General features: G+C 46.5%; 1 protein-coding gene across 1 annotated transcript in view; it reads left to right on the plus strand.

Annotated features, from left to right (window-relative positions):
* Positions 1–12,313: 12,313 nt before the first annotated feature.
* The window catches only part of CD96 (CD96 molecule), a 28,730-nt gene continuing 16,669 nt past the window's right edge, over positions 12,314–24,374 (plus strand). Inside the window, exons 1-4 of the mRNA XM_049824320.1 lie at positions 12,314–12,391; positions 15,392–15,817; positions 19,199–19,308; positions 20,783–21,005. Of these exons, the coding sequence (XP_049680277.1) occupies positions 12,334–12,391; positions 15,392–15,817; positions 19,199–19,308; positions 20,783–21,005 (817 nt within the window). The 5' untranslated portion in view covers positions 12,314–12,333. The remainder of the gene's footprint in view (positions 12,392–15,391; positions 15,818–19,198; positions 19,309–20,782; positions 21,006–24,374) is intronic.

The following is a 24,374-nucleotide window of genomic DNA, read 5'->3' on the forward strand; positions in this document are numbered from 1 at the left end:
AATGCTTCAAACCTTGTTTGTCAGAAAGCTGTGCTGGACTTCCCCAGCACTGATACGCAGCCGCGGCTGCTGCTTTCTCCCCAGGAGATGCCTCTCCCACCAGTCACTACCAGCACAGCGGTGGTTTGATGAGCTCTGCCAAGGCTGGCTGCTAGAAATCACCAGCTAGTCATAACGAGTGCTCAGCAGGCTGTCCTTGCCCCTTCTGTCCCCTCCTGTTCCCCAGCCAGGAATCCTAATTTACTCAGCTGTCTTTAAGCATAGGTCCAATTCAGTACTGTATTTGTCATCCCCAACTTTCTTGCTTCAAGTAGAACGGCTGAAAAGTAGCATACACAACACTGCGCCTGGTGGGGTCCGGCACTGTAGAAATGCCTGGCTAAAGGCTGGAGTCGGGCTCTCCTTTTTTATAAATTAATTAAGTTCTTTACAGAGGGAACTGTACGTTTCCTTGTCAATCACTGCTTTCTGCCAAGTGCTCAGCTTTCATTCTGGATCTGTTCACCATCAGCCCTGTCTTCAATTTATTGTGTATAAATTGAGATGCTGTAATTGGACTTCTCCAAGTCTGCACAGCCCTGTCTTAAAGTACCCCAAGTGTCTTATCCAGGCTTCGATTACTCCTCTGACAGACTACAGGCATCCTGCTTGTTTGTTTATTAGGCAGCTGCTTATCTCGGTTGTAGTCTTAAGAAACTCCATCATTTCAGTTGCACAGCTCCAGTAATTAGGCCTCCTGCTTTTCTGGTCTGGCTGGTGCTATCTTAGCCCATACAAGGAAAGCAGAAGAAAAAGGTGTAAGAAAGAAAACGTTACCTACCACCGCTAGCAGTCAACAACATGAGGTAAGAACCCTGGTCACACATGGCAGATGCTGAATCCTGTAAAGCTGGGGTGCTGAGCAGACCAAAAAGGCCAGAGACTGAAAAGATGAATAGGATAAGATAGATTACCTTCTCACAAAAACTGTTTATTGCCTTTTTCTGTTGTCAGCCCGTACCTATTACATATTCACTGGGAAGATGAGCTTGACTTGGGGTTGCAGTTATACATCTGAATCTTCATCAAATGGCAACACGCGCTCAACAGGCTGCTAAAGCACAAATATTCTGATTTTTCACCTGCAATAATACCTGAAGTTAGAAAAAGACTGAGCATTTGAAAAAGACTGAGGATTTATAAAAGCCATTTATCGCATGGAGAAGGGAGCCTGACTTGAATGCATTTGAAGGCGCTGCAAATTAGAAATGTTTTAATCATGTATTCCCACCGGTGAGCACACATAACAGCAACAAATATTTATCCAGATGGATGAACGCAAGAATCAGTTTTGGCCTTAAGCTGTCACCGCTCCTCGCCAGCCACGTATTTCACTGGTGGGTCTTGCTGACATGCCGTCTTCCTCGCTGAGAGCATCGGGGTGTCTCCAGCTGCTTGCCAGCCCTTCCCTCTCTTCACTGGGTTGCTCCCAGTCACTGTTCAGGCCGTGCCAAGTACACCGGCCACCAGAGCCAGTCCATCTGCTAGCCTTTCACAGGGGAACAATTTGGGGCTCTTTTTCTGGAGGTCAGCCGTGCTGCCGGGATCTCGTACGACGCGATGCGCTACAGGCGCTCCAGGAGCCTGACAAAAGGTTAAATCAGACACTTGCCTGGCACCGTTTTAATTACTCTATAGGACAGTGCAGGGTACTGCCTGCCAGTTCTGCTGCTCGTTTAGCCGCCCTTAAATGTTGTTCGGGCAGGAAGGAGTTTTAATAAATTATTGCTGAGCAAGGAGGGTGGATATAGTGCTGTGTCATAGAACAGGACATTTTCAAACTCATTTCAGTCTTTCTGGGTCACAGGTCAGCTTCTTTCCTTTGAACTTCTGAAGGAGAATTCAATCTGTGCTCAGTGTTAAGGGCTGGGGTTTTTTTCGCCCTTGGCAGGGCCTTGAATGCCTTCATTTTTCAAATAGAGAGGCTGATCCCGTAACTCAGATGAAGAAGCTGCCTCATAGGCATGACACGGATCAGCAGGGGAAACTGGCCTTTACGTGCAGGGGCTGAGACCCAAAAGGCGTGACTTGCATACTTAGCTTCCATCCTCTTGACAAGTCACTGTTTCTGTAGTAAGATTAACCGTAGCCGATCATTTTAAGGCTAAATCCTGAACAAGTCTGGAAGAAGGCAAAGTTCAGTTGTTAAAAACGCAATGGGATGTTATGGAAGGGCTTTCTGAGGAGGATGATTGTATTGGCAGCAAAACTGCATCTCGGCTAAGTTGTCAGAGCAAGTTCAGCGCAAGTTTCTGGTGCCGGCTTTCCAGCTGCAATAAATGCGCGTGAGCTAGCAAGCTTTTTCAGGCCCAGAAAACAGGACGCTTAAAATTGACTGAGAGTTACCTAGTTATGCATTAAACTATACAGGCACAAAGTGTTTCCTTCAACTGATTCGTCATGCAAACAGTAGGGACTGCGGGTGCCTGCGGAGCTTTCTTGCTTGAGAGTCACAGGAGACTTTGTGAAAGGAGATGCTAGAGATGCCCTTCCCTACCCAGCAGCCTTTCTCCCCGCTCCAAAGCAAGAGCACTACCCTTGGCATGCAAACTAGTAGCTTTAAAAAAACCCACAACACCAGCTGCATAATTCAGAGCCCTCTCCATTACTGACGTCTCTATAATGTATCTCAGGAAGGACTGGCAGGGCGCGGGGTCTCAAACACCTGAAAACCAAGGGGGTCGGGAAAAGCCCCGGCGCCGGTGGCCGGAGGGGACGGCTCTTTGGAGGTGGCAGCAGCCAAACCTGCTCCGTGCAGCTTGTCCCTGCTGGCCTGGCAGGCAGGGCAGCAGCCCTGCTTCTTAGCCTTTCTCTGGGTTTACTGCTTTGCACATGAAATTAATAAGATTTGTCATAAAGAAATATGCACATTGACCATCTGTGTTAGTAATTGACTTAACGAGGATCTAACCGCCTCTAGCCCATCCCAGAGAAGTTAATTGAGGGGATTGTGTTTATAATCTGCCTTGAGAGTCCTAATCTTCTGTTCCGGCGCTGCCAAGCCACGGATTGATTGATTGATTTTGGTCTCTTGGAGGAAAATAACAACCTCCTGAGACAGACTTTGGCAGTTTCCCAAAGAGAAAGTACACAGCATGGGGAACCGGGGAAAAAAATATAGGCTTCTTCGTGGTGTTTCAATGTGGGTTGCTAAATCCTGCTTCCTAGAAAACGTGAACCAGTAAATGTCAAGCTCTTAGGTATGCTTCAGGTCCTATGAAAAAGCTGCTGTTATTAGCAGGGAACTTGTGTCTCTTTGCATAGATGATAGACAGCGAAGATTTTTCTGGGAATTGGCGTGAGGGGTTTAAATAACAAAACAAAACAGGAGGTCAGCCCGCCTTTTGAGGGGTGGTGGGTGAGGTCTTACAGAGGTATCTCTCTCCTAGGTCTGGCGACCTCCTCTCCAGAGGGACTGCCCCACTCCTTGAGCTACTGCATGAGGAGAAGGTCAGCGGGTGGCAAAACACGATTCTGGTGAGAGAAGGAAAGGTCGCCCATGAGAAAGACTGCTGGAAACTGCAACTGAAAAATGGAAAATTGCAGGAAAACGTGCTGGAGAGCCTGGCAGGAGATGCAATTCTTCATTTTGTGCCAAAGCCAGACTAAGTGCACCTAAGCTATTTTTTGGTTAATATTTTTTTATATTTTTATATAATTATAATAATTCTAAGCATAAGATAGCCAATATACTTGCTCTGTTCAATATTTTGTCCATTTTGAAACAGCAGATTACTTCCCTGAAAAAATCCTAGTTCTTTCCTGTGGGCAACTATTGTATGATGTAGGTGCCGATCCCACGAAGCTGGCCATGTACTTTTTGTGTTCAGGAAAAGTGGGAAATCCTCCCTAGGATTCAAAATACATTTATTGCACCCAGCATCCACATTGGAGTAACAAAACATTTCTTCTGGGTGAACAGACCACACCCACAGACTGCTGCTTTCCCTTTTTGTTTCATACGTGGGTTGTTAGGTGTTTCTACTGTTCAAACCGCTGAACTACATATGAATTTTCTTTGAACTTACATTTCTTTTATTATCCACCTTGCCCTTTTCAGCTTCCTGGGAACCAGAGCCAGTGCAAAGCAGGAAGCCTGCCAGGGAAGTCCAATATCTGAGGCGATATGAGATTACAGCCCAAATCTAATAAGGATAGATTAGTTTTATTTCCCATTTAGCCACGAGCGTTGCTGGTAGAACAAGATATTAAATCAGACTTCTAAAATTGTACCTGTACTCTGAGCAGCTGGTCAGCTGTACTGATCCCCAGCCCCAGTACTTTCTCGTGCATCCTGAAAGACCACGGCCACGACTTTCTAGAAGCACTGCAAGCCAAATGCGTCTCTGGCGTATTCAGGTAAATCACTGAAATAAGCCTGAAATGATTTTGATCCAGCCTCCTGCAAACAGATCTACGGTGCTTCTAGACTTGTTTTTTTCATGCAACTCTGTGGTGGGCTTGTTCTTCCTCCTTGACAAGCTCTTTGCTGCACGGTAGCATCTGTTAGAGAAATACAGCATGTGAGTCAGTGCAATTTTAAAAGGAGAAAGGATGACTAGTAATGGCTGCGGCTGCCTTAGTTTGCATGATGTTTGCTGCTTCAGCTGCTGTGCAGCTGAGCAGGGGTAGGGGAGGGAGCAGGGGGTAGGGGAGGGAATTGTCCTCTGGAGAGTCTGATTCAGAATAAGCCAACTTGGTTCAGTTCTGTAATGAGAGATTTTTTCCTTATTTGCAATTAAAATGTCAAAGTTAGAAGTATTTGATTTGTGCTCAGTCACAGTGCAGTTCTCCAGCTTACTGACTTTAAGGAAAGTCTTGCAAGATGCTTTTTTTAAAATCCAATTACAGTAACAGACTGAAATTAATTTACTGAATCATTGATTTTCCAAGGGGCAGAAGGTGGCTTCAGCCTTTTGGGAAATGAGACTTGGGGAACGCAAACGGCTTCCCTCGTCTACACAGTGGTGCTCTTTTTGGGACACACAGTCTGGAAGGGCCCAGGTGCCACCCATTGACTTGGGCAGTGCTCTGGTTAGGGCCTTAAACCCACTGAGCCACTGCATATTCATTTAGAAAATGGAGTCAATCATGCAAAATAGAAGTTAACTGCTCTGCTAGAGGTCTCAAATGATTTCGTTGCCATTAGCAGCATTGCTAAGCTTAATCAGCTGTGGAGAAGTTAAAGCATAACCTCATTTCAGGCGGGAGGAAGAGCGGTGCTCAGTCGAGTGGTGCCTGCGTGCCGGTAGGTCACGAGCAGGCTCCCAGGAGTGGGTATGTCACAAGTCAGTGACTGGGATGGAAATACCTACCATCTAGGGCAAGGGGGCGAGCTGGGAGGAGGGCTGGAGGAGGTGACTACCAACTTACTCTTGGTTCACAACCAAGACTCCAGCCCAGGTGACACTTAGGGGCGATTTTCATGACGTGATTGTCCTTCCTCCACTTTGGACAACAAACGTGTGATCAGCGACTCCTTTAAATCCCCAGTAGTTGGGGTAGGATGTTTCCCTGAAACCAGAAGCAGTAGTGCAGGCACTTCCTAGTATGGCTTCAGGAGGTGACAGACTTATCTAGAAACTGAATATCTATTTTACATGGGCAGTGACCCATACCAAAAGCTAGAAATCTTTCTTAATTTTAGTGGCGGTGGAAACTTCAGAAACTCATATTGAATGCTGAAAGAGGTGTTATCTGTTGGAAACTATCTTAACTCCCCATCCTTTTCTTCAGCTACTTAGCCAGGAGTGCTCTGGAAGGAGATCAGTGTTCAGCGCACGTTGACGCACTAGCAAGTCCTCGCAGGCTCCTTAGGGCAGGTTCGGATTATGCCTTCGAGCAGGGAGCGAACCAAAAGGATCCACATCTGAAGTAGCTAAATGTTACTCTGCTTACGGTCTGGAAAATATCATTATGCAGAAACATCCCAGAAGTTTTCTGTTCTCCGTTTTACCTTCTAGCTACTCCTGTGCTGTATTTATCCCATCTATCTGCAGGCTGTTAACTCTATTGAGATACCCAGATTTAGGAAGGTATTTGCCCTACGCTGCCCTCGTATACAGCGCACTCAGCTCTGCGTGGCCTTCTGGAGGTGACCCCACTCTTTCCAGGGCTTGGGTGAGGTGTCCTGCTCTGCAAGCCTCCAGGCTACAGCACCTCGGGAGTCCAAACACGGCCTCCACTGAGGTACAGTTTCTTCTCTGCAGAGTCAGGCTCAACATGAAAAACCACCTCTGCTGTGCTTTTCTCATTTGTACTTCACCACCTTTTCTAGAGAGACATGGAATTAGGGTGTAGTGGACAATTTAATAGATGCTGGATGTGATGGGAGAGTTATCTCACTTGCCTGTGGTTGCTTCTGATGTGCTGATAACATGAAAGGTATTTATAGGGCTACAAAGATACTGTGTGTAAACAAACTCATTAACGTCTGATGCTTTCAAAGTATTTTCTCAACAAAAAAATAAAATCCAAGTTATGGTTCTCAATGTCACTATAACTTGGCCTTTTATTGCTGTAAATTATTTGATTTTTTTTTTTTTTTTTTTGGTAATGAAAAGGCAGCTGCTGCCCTCAAATTGTCACTGCTACTGTATCTGAAGTTAACTTTCACACCTTTATTCTTTTCTGTTTGATGCATTTCTTCACTTGTGAATTCTAACCAGTCTGCTGTGTTGAGCTCTGGCCAGGCAGCTGTGTGTCTGCAAGAAGGTATTTGCATACAATAGTACGGAGGAATTTAAATGAATTAGGGAACAAAATCCTTCAGAGGTAGTCTGCACGGTAAAATGAGCTGTACAACCCATCTAGGTTTACAGCACTTTGGATGTGAACCTAAGCTTTTTGTTTCTGATTGAGTGGTCTGTTGCTTGTCTTGATAACTCCCTCTTTCATGCAGACCTCAAGATAAAGCCCCACAAGCTGTGTTTATGCAAAGCCCTTTCCCAGGCAGACTCCTGTTCTCTCTTGCTGGTGTGATTCATGAAAGCTGCTCCAAACATTGTCTCTGAAGCTCCTGCCAAAGTGACCAGGGGATGACATGGCCCTTCTGGGAGGCTTCAGTGGAAACCTCAGCCTTGTATTCTAACATGAGCAGATGTTTCCCAGCACTGGCAGTGGGTTACCATTTCCTAACAAATGCCTTTTTTAAAGCTATGGGTGCCATTACATTTTCTTACACAATTATTAACCTACTTAGAAACATTTTTTTATAAAACGTGGAAGAGGAGATGTACAAGTGAAAAGCCTTTAGCTGATGCCGTGTGAAATGGGGGGAAAGCACAGTTTGTGCTGTAACTGGAGAAGAGAAAGCAACCAAAGAAAGCAGGGCTGGTCTCACATGTGCCTTGCATTTCATTTTGGAAACGACGACTCTGTAGGGTCTTTAATTTTTTTGGAAATGGCTGGCTGGCTTTCACACAGTGGTTTTTTCATTGGTGTGTAGTTGCTGGGTCAATGTGCTTTATATTTGTTCTGTTTTGTTCATTGGTTGCACTTTTTATACTCTGCTTTTTCAGTAACTTGCACCTTGCACAATGTAACGTTCAACGGCTTCCCCTGATGAACCATCATTGATCAGAAATGGCATTAAATGGGAGCAGAGGACCACAGGGATCTGTGACTGGAATGGCACAGAAGGTGAGGAAGCCGATTCTCTTCTATTTATCCCCAAGTGTACGTTCTCTTTCTCTGAAACATGAGCTGTAAGTTAGGCCTTCTAAGAAGAAAAACTACTGCCAGCTTTTGCAGTCCCTTTCTTACATCACAGAAATCCAGAGTCAGAGAAGTGCACACAGAGGAACTCAGCGCTAGATCACTCCCTGTGATCCTCCTGCTTTCCCAAAAGGCATCCTCTTGCCTTATCTGAAAGGCTTTGTAAACACGGAGTGGTCACAAAGAGATTTTTCCCACAGGCAGCGAGAAGAGAGGACTTAAGGGCTGTAGTCCTTGCCTATCCACTAATTTTGACTTGTAGTCTCGGGCGAGGCCACTCAGAAGCAAGTTCCCTGCTTACAAAGTGAAGAAAGCAATATTTACCAGCGGGATGAGCAAAAGGTGTAATTAAAGAGCCATCGTCCAGCTGGATTTGGCCCCAAAATGTCTGTAGGACGTAATGGCAAATGAAATGCTTGTAGAAAGGGCCGCCTTGACTTCTGCTAAGGTTGGCGCCGGGAGCAGCTGCGGCAGAGCTGGGGAAGGCGGTGGAGCAATCCTGGAACCAGGGCAGACCCGGCCGGAGCAGGGAAGCGGCCGAGGCTGAGCTGTTCTTGCTGTTCTCCTGTACTCCGAGCTGCCAGGGAGGGAGTAGGGATGAAAAGTCCATTCAGATCTTTGAACGTCTTTCAGCTGGAAAAATTGCTGTTGAGGGGGAGCGTGTACGCCTTGCCGTGCTGCTGAGACACCCCAGTTGAAACCAGGGCTGCGTTGTGTCAAACACAGCACGTGGACGTGCACGTGTAGCCATGAGGAGGGAGGAGGAGGAGGGAGCAGAGGAAGAAACCCACTTCTCTCTGTTCCCTCATGCAGAAGAGGCAGCGCTGCAAGCAGGAGAGAGGCTTGGCAGCTAAAGGTGGGAAGGGGCGATGGAGGAAGCAGGGGCTCACTGAAAAAGCCCAGTGGGGATCCCACCACCGCTTCAGTGCCCTGTCCCCTGCCACGCTGACCCCCCAGCCCGTGCCACCCGCTCGTTCAGCCCTCCGTGAGGTGCCGTGGCCAAAGTGGCCTGCCAGCTACAGAGTCATTAGTACGGCTTTCAAAGAAGTTCAGAACCAAAACACAATGACAAAGTGGGAGTTTCTGTGCCAAGAGCCACGCAAACCTGAAAGGTTAGTTTACTCTTTAATGAAATTCCTGCTTCAAAGTCTCCATCTCTTTTTCACCGGGGAGCAGCGCTTTCTTTAAGCAATGTTTAGAGGACACCAGTCTGCAAGGGTAATCATCCTCGCCTCTGGCAGGAAGAGCTCACGCGCTAGCATTTCTGAAAAGGCTCTCTTTGTGAATAATTGAATTTGTCTCTGGAGTTCAAGATTCCTTTTTCTGTGGGACTGGCTGCAGCTCTACTTCTTCCTTAGGTGCAGCTTACTGTAATTGAGGCAGAAGAAGTGTATTGCAGTGGAGGGGTTTGTGAGCATGACGCATAATAGGGGTGATTGCCACAGAGAGAGTCATTTATAGTGTTCAAAATGCCTCCTCTGGGGGTGAACGGAGCTGCAGAAAATAATTAGAGGATCCTCCACTGCCACCCCACTCCCACCCAAGGGGAAAAAAATTAATGTTGCGTGAGGTAGCAGAGTCGTCCTTGAGCAGCGGGCAGAGCCCCGTGCTGCAGTGCACTCTCGGGGCCCCATCCTGGGCGATGCTCAGAGCCCATCGGTTCCTGCCAGCGCTGCCACCGCCTGGGACACAGGGGAGGACCAGCCAGGCCAACTGCTTGTCCAGCCCAAAAGAAAATGCTGCGGTTCACGTAGCCCCTGACAACATGTGTCGCTTGCCTGGGCACAGCTTCGCTTCCTTTAAAACCTCCCAATTACAGATATGTCCTCCCTTCAGCTCCCAATGAGGTCCGCTGCCCCTGGGCGTGTTTCGGTACCTCCTCTCATCCCTGCCATCCACAGCCTGGTGTGTAACATCCCACTGTGGCACCTTCCAAGCTGCCCGTGAGTAACTTCTCAGGGAAAAGGGAGGGGGAGGAACCTCTCATAATAACGTGCACTGAGCGGGACCTTGCGTCTGGCTCCAGGGAAGAGACGGCTCCCTGCCGGTAGGCTGAGATAAGTGGCACATCTCAGGAGTGGGTTTTGATGTCATATGCAGAGGCAGGGCTTAGCTGTTGGCGCACATCAATGTCAGCAGAGAGGTGAATGACCGCTTCAGGCTTTGGGCTCAAGGTAGGAATTAGGGCAAAACACAGCTCTGAAAGTGAAAAAAAATCTGTCGAGCTGGAAGGTTTCTTTCTTGTCTGCCTTTTATCACTAAGCACAGCAACAACACTGTGTGGCTGCATTCAGCCAACACAATGCAACATGGCAGCAGTATATTTCGAAGATGTTATTTTAGTAGGGGAAACAATTTCTAAGGGCAAGACACAGGGATCTAGTAACTCAAACAAGCTGCTCAGGGATTTCTGTGGCTATTGAATATACCACACAGTGCTTGGGCTGTCTTGTCAAATTGTGATGTATGTTTCAGATCAATAAAAAGGCTCATTTGAGACTTGCTTTTTTCCCCACGTTACACAAAATACATTCTCTCATGGTACAAAGCTTACATGAACTGATCAGCAGGAGAAACTAAGGTAACCACACTTATGAATGAGAGCCCAAATTCTAGATTGAAGTCCAATTTGCTTGGACTCTAGTTTGTGCAGATAATCTCTGGGTTCTTTGTGGTCTCTGCTCTGAACTGGAAACGAAAGCATATATCTTTAATATTTTTACTCCCTTCTGTGACTGTCAATTACAATGGCTTGAATATTCTGTTCATCCTCAACTTCAGGACTTCTTGATCCTCCGAGACAGATCTTCCTCTGTCAGGCTTCTGAGTGACAAGCAGAGATTTCATCCCCAGAGACAACTCCCTTAGCAGTAACCCAGGCATCCAGTGCATTTACCACGACTCCTTTTAGTGTGTTTCCTCAGGAAGAGGAGCAATGCAAACAAAAAAAGGAACCACGCAGCAACATTTATGCTCCAAGACATGTCTGGAGGCCTGACCGCAGCCTGGGCAGCACTATTAGCTGTTCTAGCTGGAGACCTTAGCCTGCTTAAATGTGCTACCAACAGCTTGCATGTGCAGAAATTAGGAAGTGATATAGATGTTGTTTGCATCTGGTAGTGCATAAAATAGGGAAATGACTAGGGAGGTCTTTCTTTTTTACCTTGAACTCTGTGCCTTGCATGCTGGAGCTATGGGGACCTTCATGGTGAGCAAAGTAGACAGTCAGGAAGGAAATGGAAAACAGTTAGGAAGAAAATTGCAGGTAGTGGCTGGCAGTTTCCGTGGGCCTTGCCTGAGCAGCAGAGAGGGGGGCCACAGAAATTGTTTCAGAAAAGATGTGTCAGGACCTGGATCACCCAAGGATGGACCAGCCACCCGAGGGAGGGCAGTCCTGGTGGAGAGGGGTGCCTCTTTAAGGGACCGTGTCATCTAGGCCACTCGCTTTCTCCGTGCTGGTGGATGGGCTGTAATCAGCTCTCTCCCAAAGTCCAAAGAGTAGGTTGTCCTCGGGCCCCCAGGGAGGGAGTTATTAGGGGCAACCAACCTCCTGCCCAGCTGCGTTTCCAAACACCCATCCCACATCGGGAAGAGCCAGCAGATAAGGTACACCCACGTTGTGTACATGAGGTGTCCTACCCTGCTCTTTTGGTTTTGGGGAAACAAGTGTGATGAGCAAGAACTTCAGACCTGTTTCTGAAAAGCCACCAACAGCCGGTCCAGTTTGGGTAAGACTTGCCTGCAATGAGATGCTTTGTTAACAGGTGTATGCCTAAGTTTATGGAAACACAGTGTGCTTCAAAGACAGTTTGGAAGGATTTACAGGTGACCTGCAATGAGGACAGGTCACAGGACTGGCAGGAACCACGCGCTTCTGCCTGAGGGTGCTGCCATTGCCAAAGCTACCAGCTGAACGGAGTGAGGTGCGGGGGTTAACCACACCAGGGGATGTTGTCACGTGTGGTGCTGTAATTCTTCATCCTGCAGACAATAATTAGTGGTCTCATTCTCAAGGAGGGGGGGAAAAGGCGAATCTGGAAGACACTCAATTCACTCTGTTTTAATTTAGGGGGATTCGTTTTGCTATTTTGCTGGGTTTTTTAAAAGAGAGTGAGTGTAGAGACTCTAGAAATAGTACATTTGAGCTATTTTTGACTAACGTGAAGGAAATGAAGCAGGGGAAAAAAAAGTCAGCTTTTTTGTACATCATGTATCATATAGTCAACCTTAGATACCTGACAAGGTTTTGAGAGAGTGTAAACCAGTAAACTGCTTACTCTGAGTTTGTCTGAAAAGACAAAGGAAAAAAGAAAATGGTCTTCAACTTGGGCTTACAGTATAGGTACCTTTTTCAACATAAAGGTTTCACAAAACGTACTAATGTTATCGCTCTGGCAGGAAACTGAGGCTTTCACATTTAATGAAGCATTTCTTTGAAGTCACGCGAAAATGATGAGCGTGACTATGTTGCACATCTGCCTGTCTGCACAGGGCAGATCATTTCAACTTCCTTTTCTGAGACACTGCCAAGAGCAGGCCAAGAGAGCGACGTATTTACCAAAACTTCATCCAGTGAAGATGGAAAAAAGGTGGCTCTTCTCCCTCTTTTGTTTGCTCTCGGTGCCCAGCGTTGCAGGTAAGCATGTCGGTGGGACGCCTTGACTCAGATTATGATGGAGGGTGGCGAGGGGCAGGGTGGCATCTGCAGGCTGGGCTTAGCGTGTCTCACTAGGGCAAGCTGTAGCTACTGGTAACGATTTTCTATTTCCCGACAGCTTTCTAATAAGCTAGTTATAATGTGCAGCTAGTAAGGAGTAAATGGCTTGAGCCGACTACCAGGTTAGTTTATTCAAAACGCCTGACCTGTTTTCACCAGAATAATCACTGAGAGGAGCTCGCTTGTATTTAGGGCAACATGTGCTCATCTCCAACGGGCAAAAAGAAAAACTGCTTTCGAAGAGTAAATAAAATATCTCTCTCACACACACACACGCCTGTGTATGCAGAGAGGAAGAGTTGAAACACTTAAAGGCAAGGATAAATTGTACAGCTGCAACCCTTTAAATAGATTCTTCCCTTCCTCTTCCCCACCCAGCCCTACGTGCTGCATTAAAGGCTTGAGAAACAACTTTGTCATTGGGAGTAAAACTTTCAGAAAAGTTGAGTAAGGAGAACTGTATCCCCATCAGAGGGAGTTTAAACCAAAAACAATCTGAGTAAAACCAGGAAAAAGCCTGATGCTCACAAACCCCTCCACCCACCCTACCCCCCCAACAGGCTGACCATGCTGAATGCAGGAGTACTTATTACCAGCTAGGAAGAAGAATTTTATGGGATAAGCCTTTTTCCAGTTAAGAAAGGAAAAAGTTCATGTATTTGATCAGCATGGTAAGATGCATCTCAAAATCTGGCATAGGCTGTTCCTATTTTCTACATCACCGAGGCAAACTGGATGGTAAAAGAGAGGAAAATATTTCACATGTGTATTCATAGAAAATAAAAGTTCTAAAATGCAAAAAAAGAACCAGAAGCATCAAGACACGCACATGCAGGAAAGCAATACTGTTTAGGGAAAAATAGGACTGTTGTTTTTTTCTCCGAGGATGAAATCCTCACTGAAGTCACTCAAAGGTGAAAGTGCATACCACCACGCCCTTTGTGGAGATCAGACATCTAAATGTCTGGGAGTTACTCCATTAAATTTCAAATAGAGCACAAGTATGAGCTAATGGAGAGCATTTGATTTGGAAGAGCAAAGTTGGCATAAAATGAGACTAGTTATGTTGAGATGCTAACTAAAAGATAAGAATACTTTTGCATGAAAGGGTTTCAGTTAAAATAACCTAAAGTGGCAGGCCACTAACAAACAACACAAATTCAAATTATGTCTCTACATATGTAATTTTTCATCTTAATATAAAATATTCAAGTAAGTCTTGGTAGGCATTCTTTACATGGTCCTTTGACCTAATGTATCAGTATGAGTATGAGAGATAACTTGCTAGGTGTCCCTTGCCTGCTGGTCTGATCGCAAGATTGCTAATAGCTTTTTACGTAACATTTACTGATGAAAAACTTACAGCGAAATCAGTAAGCATTTGCTATCATAAGCTCCTTGGACCGACAAAAATAGTTTCCAGTAATTTTTCTCACAGCACTTGTCACTCAAGCATATTTTTATTTACCCTCTTATGTCATCCCCTCTCTTGGAAGTCAATTAAAAGATGAACAGAGCATGCACAGCAATAAAAAACAGAGACTGTGGGCCACGACCATTCAGTAGCTTTGTTCACCACGTGCCTGGTCTCCACATGTTCATGTCACCCTTCAGTGGTTTGGTACCAAATCTCAACCAGCTCTGCGGGGACGTGGGACTCTGCCCTCGGTCTTCTTCCCTGTCAAACCAGAGCTGTGGGTGCGCAGGGTCCCTCTCCGGCTCCCGGCTGAGCCGGCAGAGCGTGGGGCACACCGGCACACCATCGAGGCTGCCTGGCCCCCGGCAGGGCAACCGCCGGCTCGGGCACCCCGGAGCCCTGTACCGCATGGCAGAGCACACGTCAAAGCAAAGAAATTGGTACCGGCTTTTTTCAAGTAAAGAAGGTGAGCAGCGTGCACTTGCTGCCATGAGGAGTCTAGTGGTATGGCTGGTGGGACTGCGGGGCAAGTTCCCAAAACAAATTTACAGTGATGTTTTGATCCACAGGGAGGATAAAATCCAATGGAGATGGGGGGCAACAAGTGCCTACCTAAGAACATCTGCACAAACTCTTTTTTTCTGGGTTCCTGCATGCCCTTTTGAAAAAAGGCCTTTTTGTGTATGGCTCTGTAGGTGTGATTGATTACTTGTCTCACTACGACTCCACCATCCATAAATTTTTCATCTCCTTGAGTTTGTCAGTGCCCTCTATATAGGGGTTTGGGGACTGTGAGCATCTTGTTCATAGGAGGCAGAAAGGGAGAAAAACCCATTTTACTACAGCAGCAGCAAAACCAAGCGGTACAGGCTCCCGCTGAAAGCCCCTTCATTTCACCGACCCATTACTCCTTTATATGGCACACTAAGGACTGCCAACATGCTTTATGAAATTAATTGAGGAAGAAACGATACATACCAGGGCATCTCACTCTGACACTGAAGCAGATACTCATTTAGGCCATGCAGGATCTGTTTAATAACGTGGAGGTAAAAGAACAGCTTTCTCTGTTGAAGCAGCGAAGGCAATAGCAATGGGCAGGGGGGAACAGTGCAGGGCAGAATTAGCCAGCAAGGATAATTCATTTGTTCTTGCAAAAAGAGCTGGGGAATAACCAGGCCCAGCTTCCACTTTATTTATATCCCTTGAAAGATTTCCATTTTCACAGAGGCCCTCAGAGCTCCCATTTCACTCCCGTGAGCGTGATGGGAGCTGCCCGCCCTCTTCCAGACAAGCGTGTGTCTGCTCTCCCAGTTCTCTTTCCGTGGTTTGTACTGGTGGAGATCTGCTGTAAAAAGCTCCCCGCTAGAAAGCCTGTTGTTACAGTCGTAGGGTGTTCATAGTTGTCTATGGCTAAGGCACCAAATCATGTCAAAGATGGCTTAGTAGAAAGCTTTGTTTAAACGTGACTTACACTGAAAACTGTCCCGTTTGTTTTTAAGGCCAGCCTGAAGATGTCATTACACAAACAGAAGTGGTTCGTGCTTTGCCAGGTGCTGACGTGACCCTGGTGTGCACCTTCCCAAAACCACACACCACCTACATAATACAGACTCAGTGGTCCAAGACCGATGACAACCAGCTTACCAGAATAGCTGTTTATCACCCTGTTTATGGCACCCACTACTTCTCCTTTCCTGAGGCCTCTTACAACTTTTCAGTGTCCTTCAGCATGAGGAAGTGCTGCGACTGGGATGCTCCAGAGGTTTTGTGTTTCCGTGATCCAAATGCCACGTCTGAGTGCAATCGGTGGGCTCTGCACCTGAAAAATGTTACCGTCTCCCTTAGCGGGCAGTACGAGTGCAGTTTTGCCACTTACCCATATGGGACAAAGGCTGCAAAAATTCAGCTTATTGTCAAGGCAGAAGGTAAGCGATTACGAACGAGATGTTGCTTTCTTGTAATGGGGAGTGGGAGTGGGGAGAATATCAGGATAGATGAACTTTTCTTGGTCGGTGACGGTGACTTGTTTGGGCTTTGCAATGGTGCCACTGAATGCTGCCGCCTGCACAGTTTCCTATTTACCAGGCACTCTGTAGCTGCTGTTATCCAGCTCGTGATTAGGAAACCTTGTTTGTCTGGAGAAACACAAAGTTAGATAGGAAGGCAAAAAAGGTGGTGAGACGGATGGTTTCCACATTTTTGTTTTGGACAAACATGCTGTGGAGAAGACTGGATGAGCGGCTCAGGATATGGTGGGACGGAGGCTGCTGGATCGCCAAACCACGCTGTGCTGCTGCTGTGGCACGCAGCACTGGGCACGAGAAAAGGAAAACACCCTTGTCTGGTTGAGGCTGAGGGCTGGCATCTGCAGGGTGTGCTGAGTGTTAGCTCAGTGGAGGGATGTGTGTCCCCACCGTCAAAAACAAACTGGAGCGAAGTGTGGGATTCTTTAGGACAATCACAGGAATGGAGACTTGGCTGCTTCTGTCAGCCAAAAGGTATCTGGAAAACAGCACGACTGCTCTTGGTAAGTAACCTCAGGGGAGAGGGGGGACTCCAGGCAGGATATTTAAATTATCCTGGCAAAGGAACAAATGGGTTTAAATGGACATGAATGGATTTGACTACAAATTAAACAATAGTGGCAACCATTAGTGCAGCAATTTTGGGAACAGCTGTTTAATGCCAGCAGTGAGGGCAAAAGCCCAAACTGCTGTGAAGACGGAGCTGGGCGGGGACATTGGGCAAGCGTGTTGGTGTGCACATAGGGGACTGGATTTGCTGACACCAGAAACCTCTTCCTGACCCAGGTTGCTGTTAACAAGCCAAGATTGAAGTAAATGCAACAAACCTGGCACGGTTTCAGTTCAGAGCTACAAGGCCAACATGCTCGCCCTGCCTGTGCCTGGGGGGCTGTAGATGCAGCACGTGTTCAAGGGTTAGGAGCGTGGTGAGCGCAGGGGATGGCAGGGGGAGCAGAGGGCAGCAGCGCTCCCACCGCCTCTTTGGCCCGCATCGTGAGGCCAGACTGGTGGCAGGAGGGATGTTGGTCCCCGTGCTGGATCGCATTGGTCCTGCAGGAGGAGGTGCTGAGCGAGACTCGTGCGCAGCAGCATTTAACCCAAGCCGCTGCCTCGCTCCCTGATGGCCCCAAGCTCCAAGCGTTTTGGTGGTGTTATCCCAGAGGCACGCCTCAGGGGCAACCCAGCAGCACCCGCCTGCCCCGATGAACTTACAGAGGCAAAATTAGAGCCAGCATCTCTGCGCAGTCCACAGAGGATGGGTGTGTTTAAACAGTACATGCTGGATAACTGTGTCAAGGACGAAGCTGCCACTTTACCTGCGTGTGCTGCAGTAGGCTCCCCTTTGGGAATTTTCCTGTGCTTCATAGGGCAGAGGGGCTGGATCAGGTGGAGAGCAGTGAGGTACAAACAGTGCTGGTAACAGCGTAAAACGCTCCCATGCTTCTGTTCACGCGATTTTTTCCCTATCTCTTCCTTAACACAGTAATAGTGCTAATCAAGCATTGCTCCTTTTCTCTTGCCGGTGCCCTTGGTTGATACTGGCATGTTCAATGTCGTTACCGATGTCTACACGTTAAACGTGGGCAGCTCTCGTTCATATCAGCATCATTGTGCCTTTTTGCAGCAACTGTGTGATGTAGCAAGCTGTGCTACTGATAACTCCTTGCTAGAGAGGGCTAAAAAATTCTGTTTGCAACATCCCTCTTGCAGATTTGTATTTTAAGGTAACCAGATCTTTTGCAATGAACCACCTCCACTCAAAAGAAGGCAAAAGACCTTAATCCAGCCTACAAGTGGGGTGGAGAAGGATCCTAGTCATTAATGAAGTACAGCTCCCAACTCCATCAAAGCGAAGTGAATCCAAATGGAGTCAACTTGTAGGTACTGCAAAAAGCCTGCAGAGCGGCAGGCCTATGTAGGACTGACAAACATGGAGGACGTTGGCCAACAGGCTGTAAATGGAGATGAGAATCAAAGATGGGGACGGAAACAGAGCAGCTGTGAGAACACGACTGTGAGAACAGGCAGAGGCCGTTCGCAGGCTGAGCTCCCGGGGCGACTACTCATCTTCGTACTTCTCGTACGCTGCATGGCGCTTTTGCACGGCAGCTTGTCCCAGCAAAGCCTCCTATGCGGTTTTCTTCCCGGGGAAGCTCTAGATTTGCTTCCTTTGCCCTTTCTTTAACCTTTTCTGCACTATCCAGCCCCTTTAGGGCTTGTGCTCTCTGCGTCCCATCGTGATCGCTGCCTCCTCGGCTGCTTTGCTCTGGTGGAGAGCGGAGACAAGCTGCTTCTGCTGCTGGGTCTCCTGGGCACCGCTCCGGGCGCTGCCTTTCGGCACGTCCCTGCGGCACAGGCTGCCTGCTGGCACTGTCACTCCGTGCTTGGGTGCCAGACGTAAAGGAAGTTACAGTCACCAGAAAGTCCCCACTGCTATATAACATAACAGTCTGGGACTGCCAGATATTCTCCCTCCCCTCAAGATAAAAAAAGGAGCAAAATATACGACTATCCTAGCTCAACACGCAAGCCAGAGCTGCCAGGGGAGCAAGGTTCAAGAGTTTCCCCCCAGCGTGGGCTCGTGCCTGCCTACAGGGGAGAGGGGAGGCAGGTCTGTTCGGACCACGGCTGTGCTCTGCTCGGTGCATCGCTTTGCCCTTCCACGGGTGGACTAGAGCCCTGGAGGGGGAATGGGTAGGGTAGGAGATGCCAAAATGCTTTTTTAAATTGATAACAAAGGAAAGAGTGACAGGCTCTCTGCTTCTGGTAGCGGGCAGGTTAGACAATAACAAAAGGGGCATTTACACTGAAAAACGGGGTTAATCTTAACCTGCTTGACATGCTGAACACCTTGCTTAGTGAAAAGAAGGTCTGTGGTTATCGTCAGAGAAAAGGAAATACAGGTGTGCAAAATTGATGTGAAGGTTTATAGCCGCAGAAGAAAATTGCAAGGGAAAAATTGAAGCTTCAAATTATTCTCAGCTCCAAAAGGAGACATCTTGATCCTGCAGTTAAGCAAAGGTTTGTATGAATTGCCCAAAAATTCAGGTAAAGCTGTGAATTAGAGTCATGAAACTGCATCTAGAATCAGATGCAGGGCTTTCACGTAACAAAAGTGTCTATCGGTAATGGTTGAAAATTACAGTTCCCTTCTAATCAAAAAAGTGCCTGTTCCTTGAACAGAAGACTAGTCAGCATTGGTTTTTAAAGCAGAATGAACATCATGTTTCTGATTTTCCTTCTTGGGCTTTTTTTTTGTCATCGTTGTTGCAATGATAAAAGAGGAGCAGCACTACGTGAAGGAAGTGCGGTTAAACCAGACTTTAGAAATTCCGTGCGTTGAGGACACGACCTCAGAAAATTTGTCCAATTATCCTTTGAAATGGCTAGTGGTAAGTGTTCTTCATCTCAGGTACAAGCTTCAGTAGGAACTACAGGGTATTTTTGCAGGTTCAAATAGAAATGTTGGACTTTACTGTGTCCTGCAGAATCTGCTAAACAAAAAGTATTGGTCGTGTTGGACTGTGATAATAAAGGGAAAAAGTACAAACATGGTTTTGCAACATGGACACCACAAACAATAGCTGTGGAAGAAACAAAGAGGGGAAATTCCATCTTAATTGCTTTTAATTTTTCAGGAGTACATGTTGAGCAGGTCCGTGGAAAGTGGCAAAAAGCTTTGCAAACGTAACAGAACTAAAATATTCCTTGTGTTGGATTTCTTAGGGATTTTTGCTGTAGTGAAGCTTTAGTATCTCTGAAAAGTACACGGTTACAGCATAAGGTAGTGAGATATCAGGCTGCTTTGAAATAGAAAAAAAAAAGGGGGGGGGGGGCTGACTGTAATGTTTTTGTTTTCGTTAACCTCTGTGTCACAGATGCACGCCAAAGACATGCAAACCCACTTATCTAGCTAACCACATAAAAACTATTTTTAAGCAACTTGCTGTGAGATATAAAGCTCGTTATATTTTTGTACTGCATTTCACTTTCTGGATAAATATTTGTATGCATGTTTTAATGTAACCTTTCAGCATCAATTTCAGTATGTAGAGATAAGTATCAGCCAGCAGTGTCCTTGAGTTTTGCCTCTTAATTTCTGTCTATTGTCACCAAGGAGCTCTAACTGTTGAGGGTTTTCTTAAAAGTGATTATCTCACCCAGCTCATTATCTATTTAGATCTCACTTTTTGCAGTACATTCTTAATATGAAGATTCTTAAAGTTTTTGTAGGGAACATCCTTGTCCTTACTACTTTTTAGTGTCGCTAGTTCACTCTACAAAGTAGCAGAGGAAGGGCAAAAAACCCGCAAAGGTCAGCACAATGACACACGTGGGTCACCATGCGTCATTCAGAGTATAGCCTGCAGATACGTAGGGAGGCACAGATGTCCAGGATGTGCCGGCTGCACCTGTATCTAAGGGTGGCGGGCACACAGGCATTAAGGGGGGGTGACTTTTAGATATTATTATCAGGTTCTCACTATTTAAGATCTAAAAGAGCAAGGATTTTCTTGGAATTTCAGTCGTGTTTAATAGGTATGGGATGTTCAGCATAACTTAAAGATTGCTGCAGTGAGCAAGCAGCTCTGTTGCCCTCTCTGCAGCCTACAGAGATCAGGACTCACAAGACACAGCTATTTACTCCATATTAATTGGTACGATGATGACTGCTATTGGTCCTGAGGTTGTGGGAGAGAATGTGTTTGGAAAAAAATAGATGTTGCAAACGTCCACTTACTACCACACAATGCTAAGGGTGTGAGGGAAGCTTTTCATAGCGGGAATAGAGCTGGTCTACAAAAATATTTGGGGGGTGGGGAGGTGTGTGGTCTTCACACATTGTGTGGATTGCTCTTTTCACAGGGGGAAAATGGCAGGAAAGAAGAACTTGTGACCAAGGAGCCCTCCTGTCCTGCAGTGTACAGGAACAGCAGCATGCTGGACGGGCAAAGAGTCCGCCTGGGTTTGAACTACACTCTAAAGATTTCCCCCACCAAAATCACAGATGATGGCAAGGTATTTTCCTGCCACGTGGCGTACCACCCGGAAAGAGTCCAGAAGAGCAGCACCACCGTGAGAGTATTCGGTAAGGGGCTCATGCCAACTGCCTGCTTACTTGCACGTGGAAAGGTAACACTCCTGTCTGGTTCTGAAGGCAACAGCGTTCGAAATACGCCAGGGGTTTTTTATACATATGTATTTACGTTGTATTTTTTTCAGCTGCAATAAGTTAAAATGTTAGTAAATAACCCCATAGTTCTTAGGAAGAATTTGAGGGCATTCCTTCAACTTCTGGCATCAAAAATAGTAGATCCATTGCGTATATATCGACACCACTGGCGTGCACATTGCCACTATCTCACCCCAATGTGTAAGCTTATGTGGGCACTTTGCGGGTTACAGGTATGCACCTTGATCATGAAGATCTCTGTGCCCCAGTTATAAAATGACCGTGCTGTCTGCAGCTGGGAAATCATGACCAAAATTTAGTAAGCAGCTAAAGTGATTTGGAACTATCGTTGTAGTGTTGCATCCTCGAAGGCATGTGGTGTTCAGCTGCTGCCAAAGGCTCTGGTTCTGAAAATGAGGTCCTGCCTGGGGGTCTCAAACTGGTCAGGAGTGGCAGGGCCCATGTACCGCAAATGTGTGGGCTGGCATTTCATGCTGGAAGCCTTCCCCATCTTTAGTTACTTGCTCTGTTCCCTTTCTAGTGGCTTGGGAACTACAGTTGCTGAGGTACAACTGAAGCAGAAAAATGCTGCCCACTGAAAACTGGGCTGTATTTTCTGCTTATAGAACAGTGGGTCTGGAAAACGTATTTCCAATGCTCCTAAATTGAATGAGTGTTAAACAGTGGGTCTGTCAACTGTCCCTTGACTGTAGCTGCTTGCCCAAGGAAGCCCACAGCTCAAGGACTGCATGGCCGTGCGAGGCTAATGCTCTGAATGCAAAGAAAGATTCAACGGGGAGCAGCAAGAATTAAAAAAAAAAAAAAAAAAAAAAAAAAAAAAAAGCAACACCTGTGTCTGGGACCTGTTGGTCACTGACACAAGAGAAATAAAAATAGAAGTTAATGATCTGAAATTTTCTCTTGTGTTTGCATGATTCAGACATGGGTCTTGCTTTTAAAAATCAACATTTGTCAAATAGCTACAGTGTTACCTGGATAATCGTTCAAGTATACCACCATGCTTGAACTCTCCCTCCCCTCTATCCCTCCTGATGCTCTCACCCTGGTTTGTGTATCTGTTAGCCTAAGAGCTTGCTTTATTTGGCTTATTCTCTGAATTACCGTGTCACATGTAGTTGTCTGTGCATGCACCCACATCAGCATATTTGTACAACAGGGGAGAGAGGCAAACGAGAGAAAGCAACCGTGGCCCTTGGTGCTGAACAGCCTGTGATGCTCCCAGTAAGTGCTGGCTGGCTTTGGACTGGGGTGCTATGCCCCGTCAGCCTCCCTCACGGGTGTCCTGAGGGCAGGGTTAGGTGGAGGGGCTCCCTGAGAGCTGGTTTGCGTTGGTGCCGAGGAAGGTCTCTCAGACCTCAGGCCAATGGAGTCCAGGTCTTGGAGGTAGTGCGTTTTTGTGCCCTTAGCCTCTTCAGGTCTGGTATTTTGCTGGTAAAATAACTATTTTGCTGGTAAAATAACTATTTCGCATGCTGTCTCACTCCTTTCTCTTACCATTTGCTAAAAGCACACTGCTTACGATTACCTCATACCAGCTTTTCTCCATTTACCCCTCTTGTGCTGCAACGGGAGGGGAGAGCGAGAGCAGACGGTCCAGAGCCGCCCCTGCGCCAGCCCATGGGCTGGCAGGGCAGGAGCTGGCGAAGAACAGGCAGAGACAGTGGCCAGAATAATCCAGCAAGCTCCAGTTGACATCTGGGAACAGACAGACAGCCACTTCAGATGACAGCACCTCTCTTGTTCCTTGTGCAAAGCTGACCGGGGAATGAAGAAGTGAACATTTATGTCCTAGTTGGTAGACCCAGCCTCGAACGGCCAGGGCAGGATCTAGAGCATGACAGTAAGCGCATACAATGTCAACAGCACGTTATGTTGATTATATCTGTCGTCCTGGCCATTAAAAAGGATGTAGCTAGAAAACCAAGGCCAGCCGAAACTTGGGGAGATTTTCCCATCTCAGCAAGCCAGCATCCCCCCGTCACCCAAACACTCACGCAATCGAACCCCACGGGCTGAGTGGCATGAAAGAAGGGCAGGGAGGGCAGGCAGCTGGCGCACCACGGTGCCGTACTGGGCAGGAGGAAGAGGAGGAGAGGAAGGTACTGCTGCCTGGGGAAAGGTCCCTGAGCAGGTTCCCTCTGACAAAGACTCCAGGGCTAAACACGGCCGCGACAGCCCAAGTCTGAGGGGCAGCAGTGGCACCTCCCCACAGTTGCTTTGAGGTATGACTGAGAGCTGGGCAGGGGAGGGTGGGGAAGGCATGAACGAGTCCCTCAATGAAGTTGAGAGTCTTGATAGGTTGAGTACAAACAGACATTCAATCAAGAAAGCTTTTTCTAAGAGGGTACTTTTGGACTGAAATGCTTTAAAATATTTCTTTTCTAGAACAGAGTTCTTTTAGATACAAGTTTCTGAGAAAATGGATGGCCTTTTCACATCTAACTTTGCCAAAAATTGATTTCTCCTTTTTGTAAGAGTAAAAGCTCAGCAGCAGAAACTACTATACTAAATATTGAATTTCTGCTAGACCCAAAACATTGGTAAATATCCTAGCAAGACAAATGAATGTCAAACTGTTAACAGGGGCTGAGATGTTAAATGGAAAAGATCTATTAGATCATTGAGAGCTATGCTTGAGAGCTGCCTGCCAGAACAGTTACCCAGCAAATATGTTTTCTGAGAAAGCAGAGGACAGCATCCAATACAGATGTGAAAAAGTATACCCATTCTCATCAAAAAAAACAAAAGGAAGAGCAGGCACTAGAGTAGATGTTAGTCTCCCAGCCAACTTTTAGCTGAGATTAGAAGATCCAGTTTACCAGACTTTTTCTTACATCTCAAAAAGTACAGTTGTCTTCTGCTAGCCCCACTACCATCTCTACAGTTTTGTCAAGGCAGAAACAAGGATGAAATCTTAAGACATTCATCTTCTGACAGGAAGAATCCACAAAGAAAAAGCCAACAAGCCCCAGTAGAAGAAGAAAAAAAAAAAAAAAAAAAAGGAAATTCCACCCAAAAAATACACAAAGTTCATAAGGCCATGATAATTAAATATAGGTCACTCCCAAGCATAATCCATCAGTAACACTAGGCAGAAAAATGGAAATTAAAAAAAGAACGCGGGAGAGTCTTTGGTGGATTTGCTATATAAAACAACAGGGAAACTTAAGCAGTTCACCTCAGAGGGGAATGTAATGAACTGAGATGACCCTATATCAATTAACAAGCTCAGAAGAGAAAAGTATCTTAATGGTAGAGATTAAA

The sequence above is a fragment of the Accipiter gentilis genome, chromosome 21 (assembly GCF_929443795.1).
Source record: "Accipiter gentilis chromosome 21, bAccGen1.1, whole genome shotgun sequence".
Taxonomy (NCBI): Eukaryota; Metazoa; Chordata; class Aves; order Accipitriformes; family Accipitridae; genus Astur; species Astur gentilis.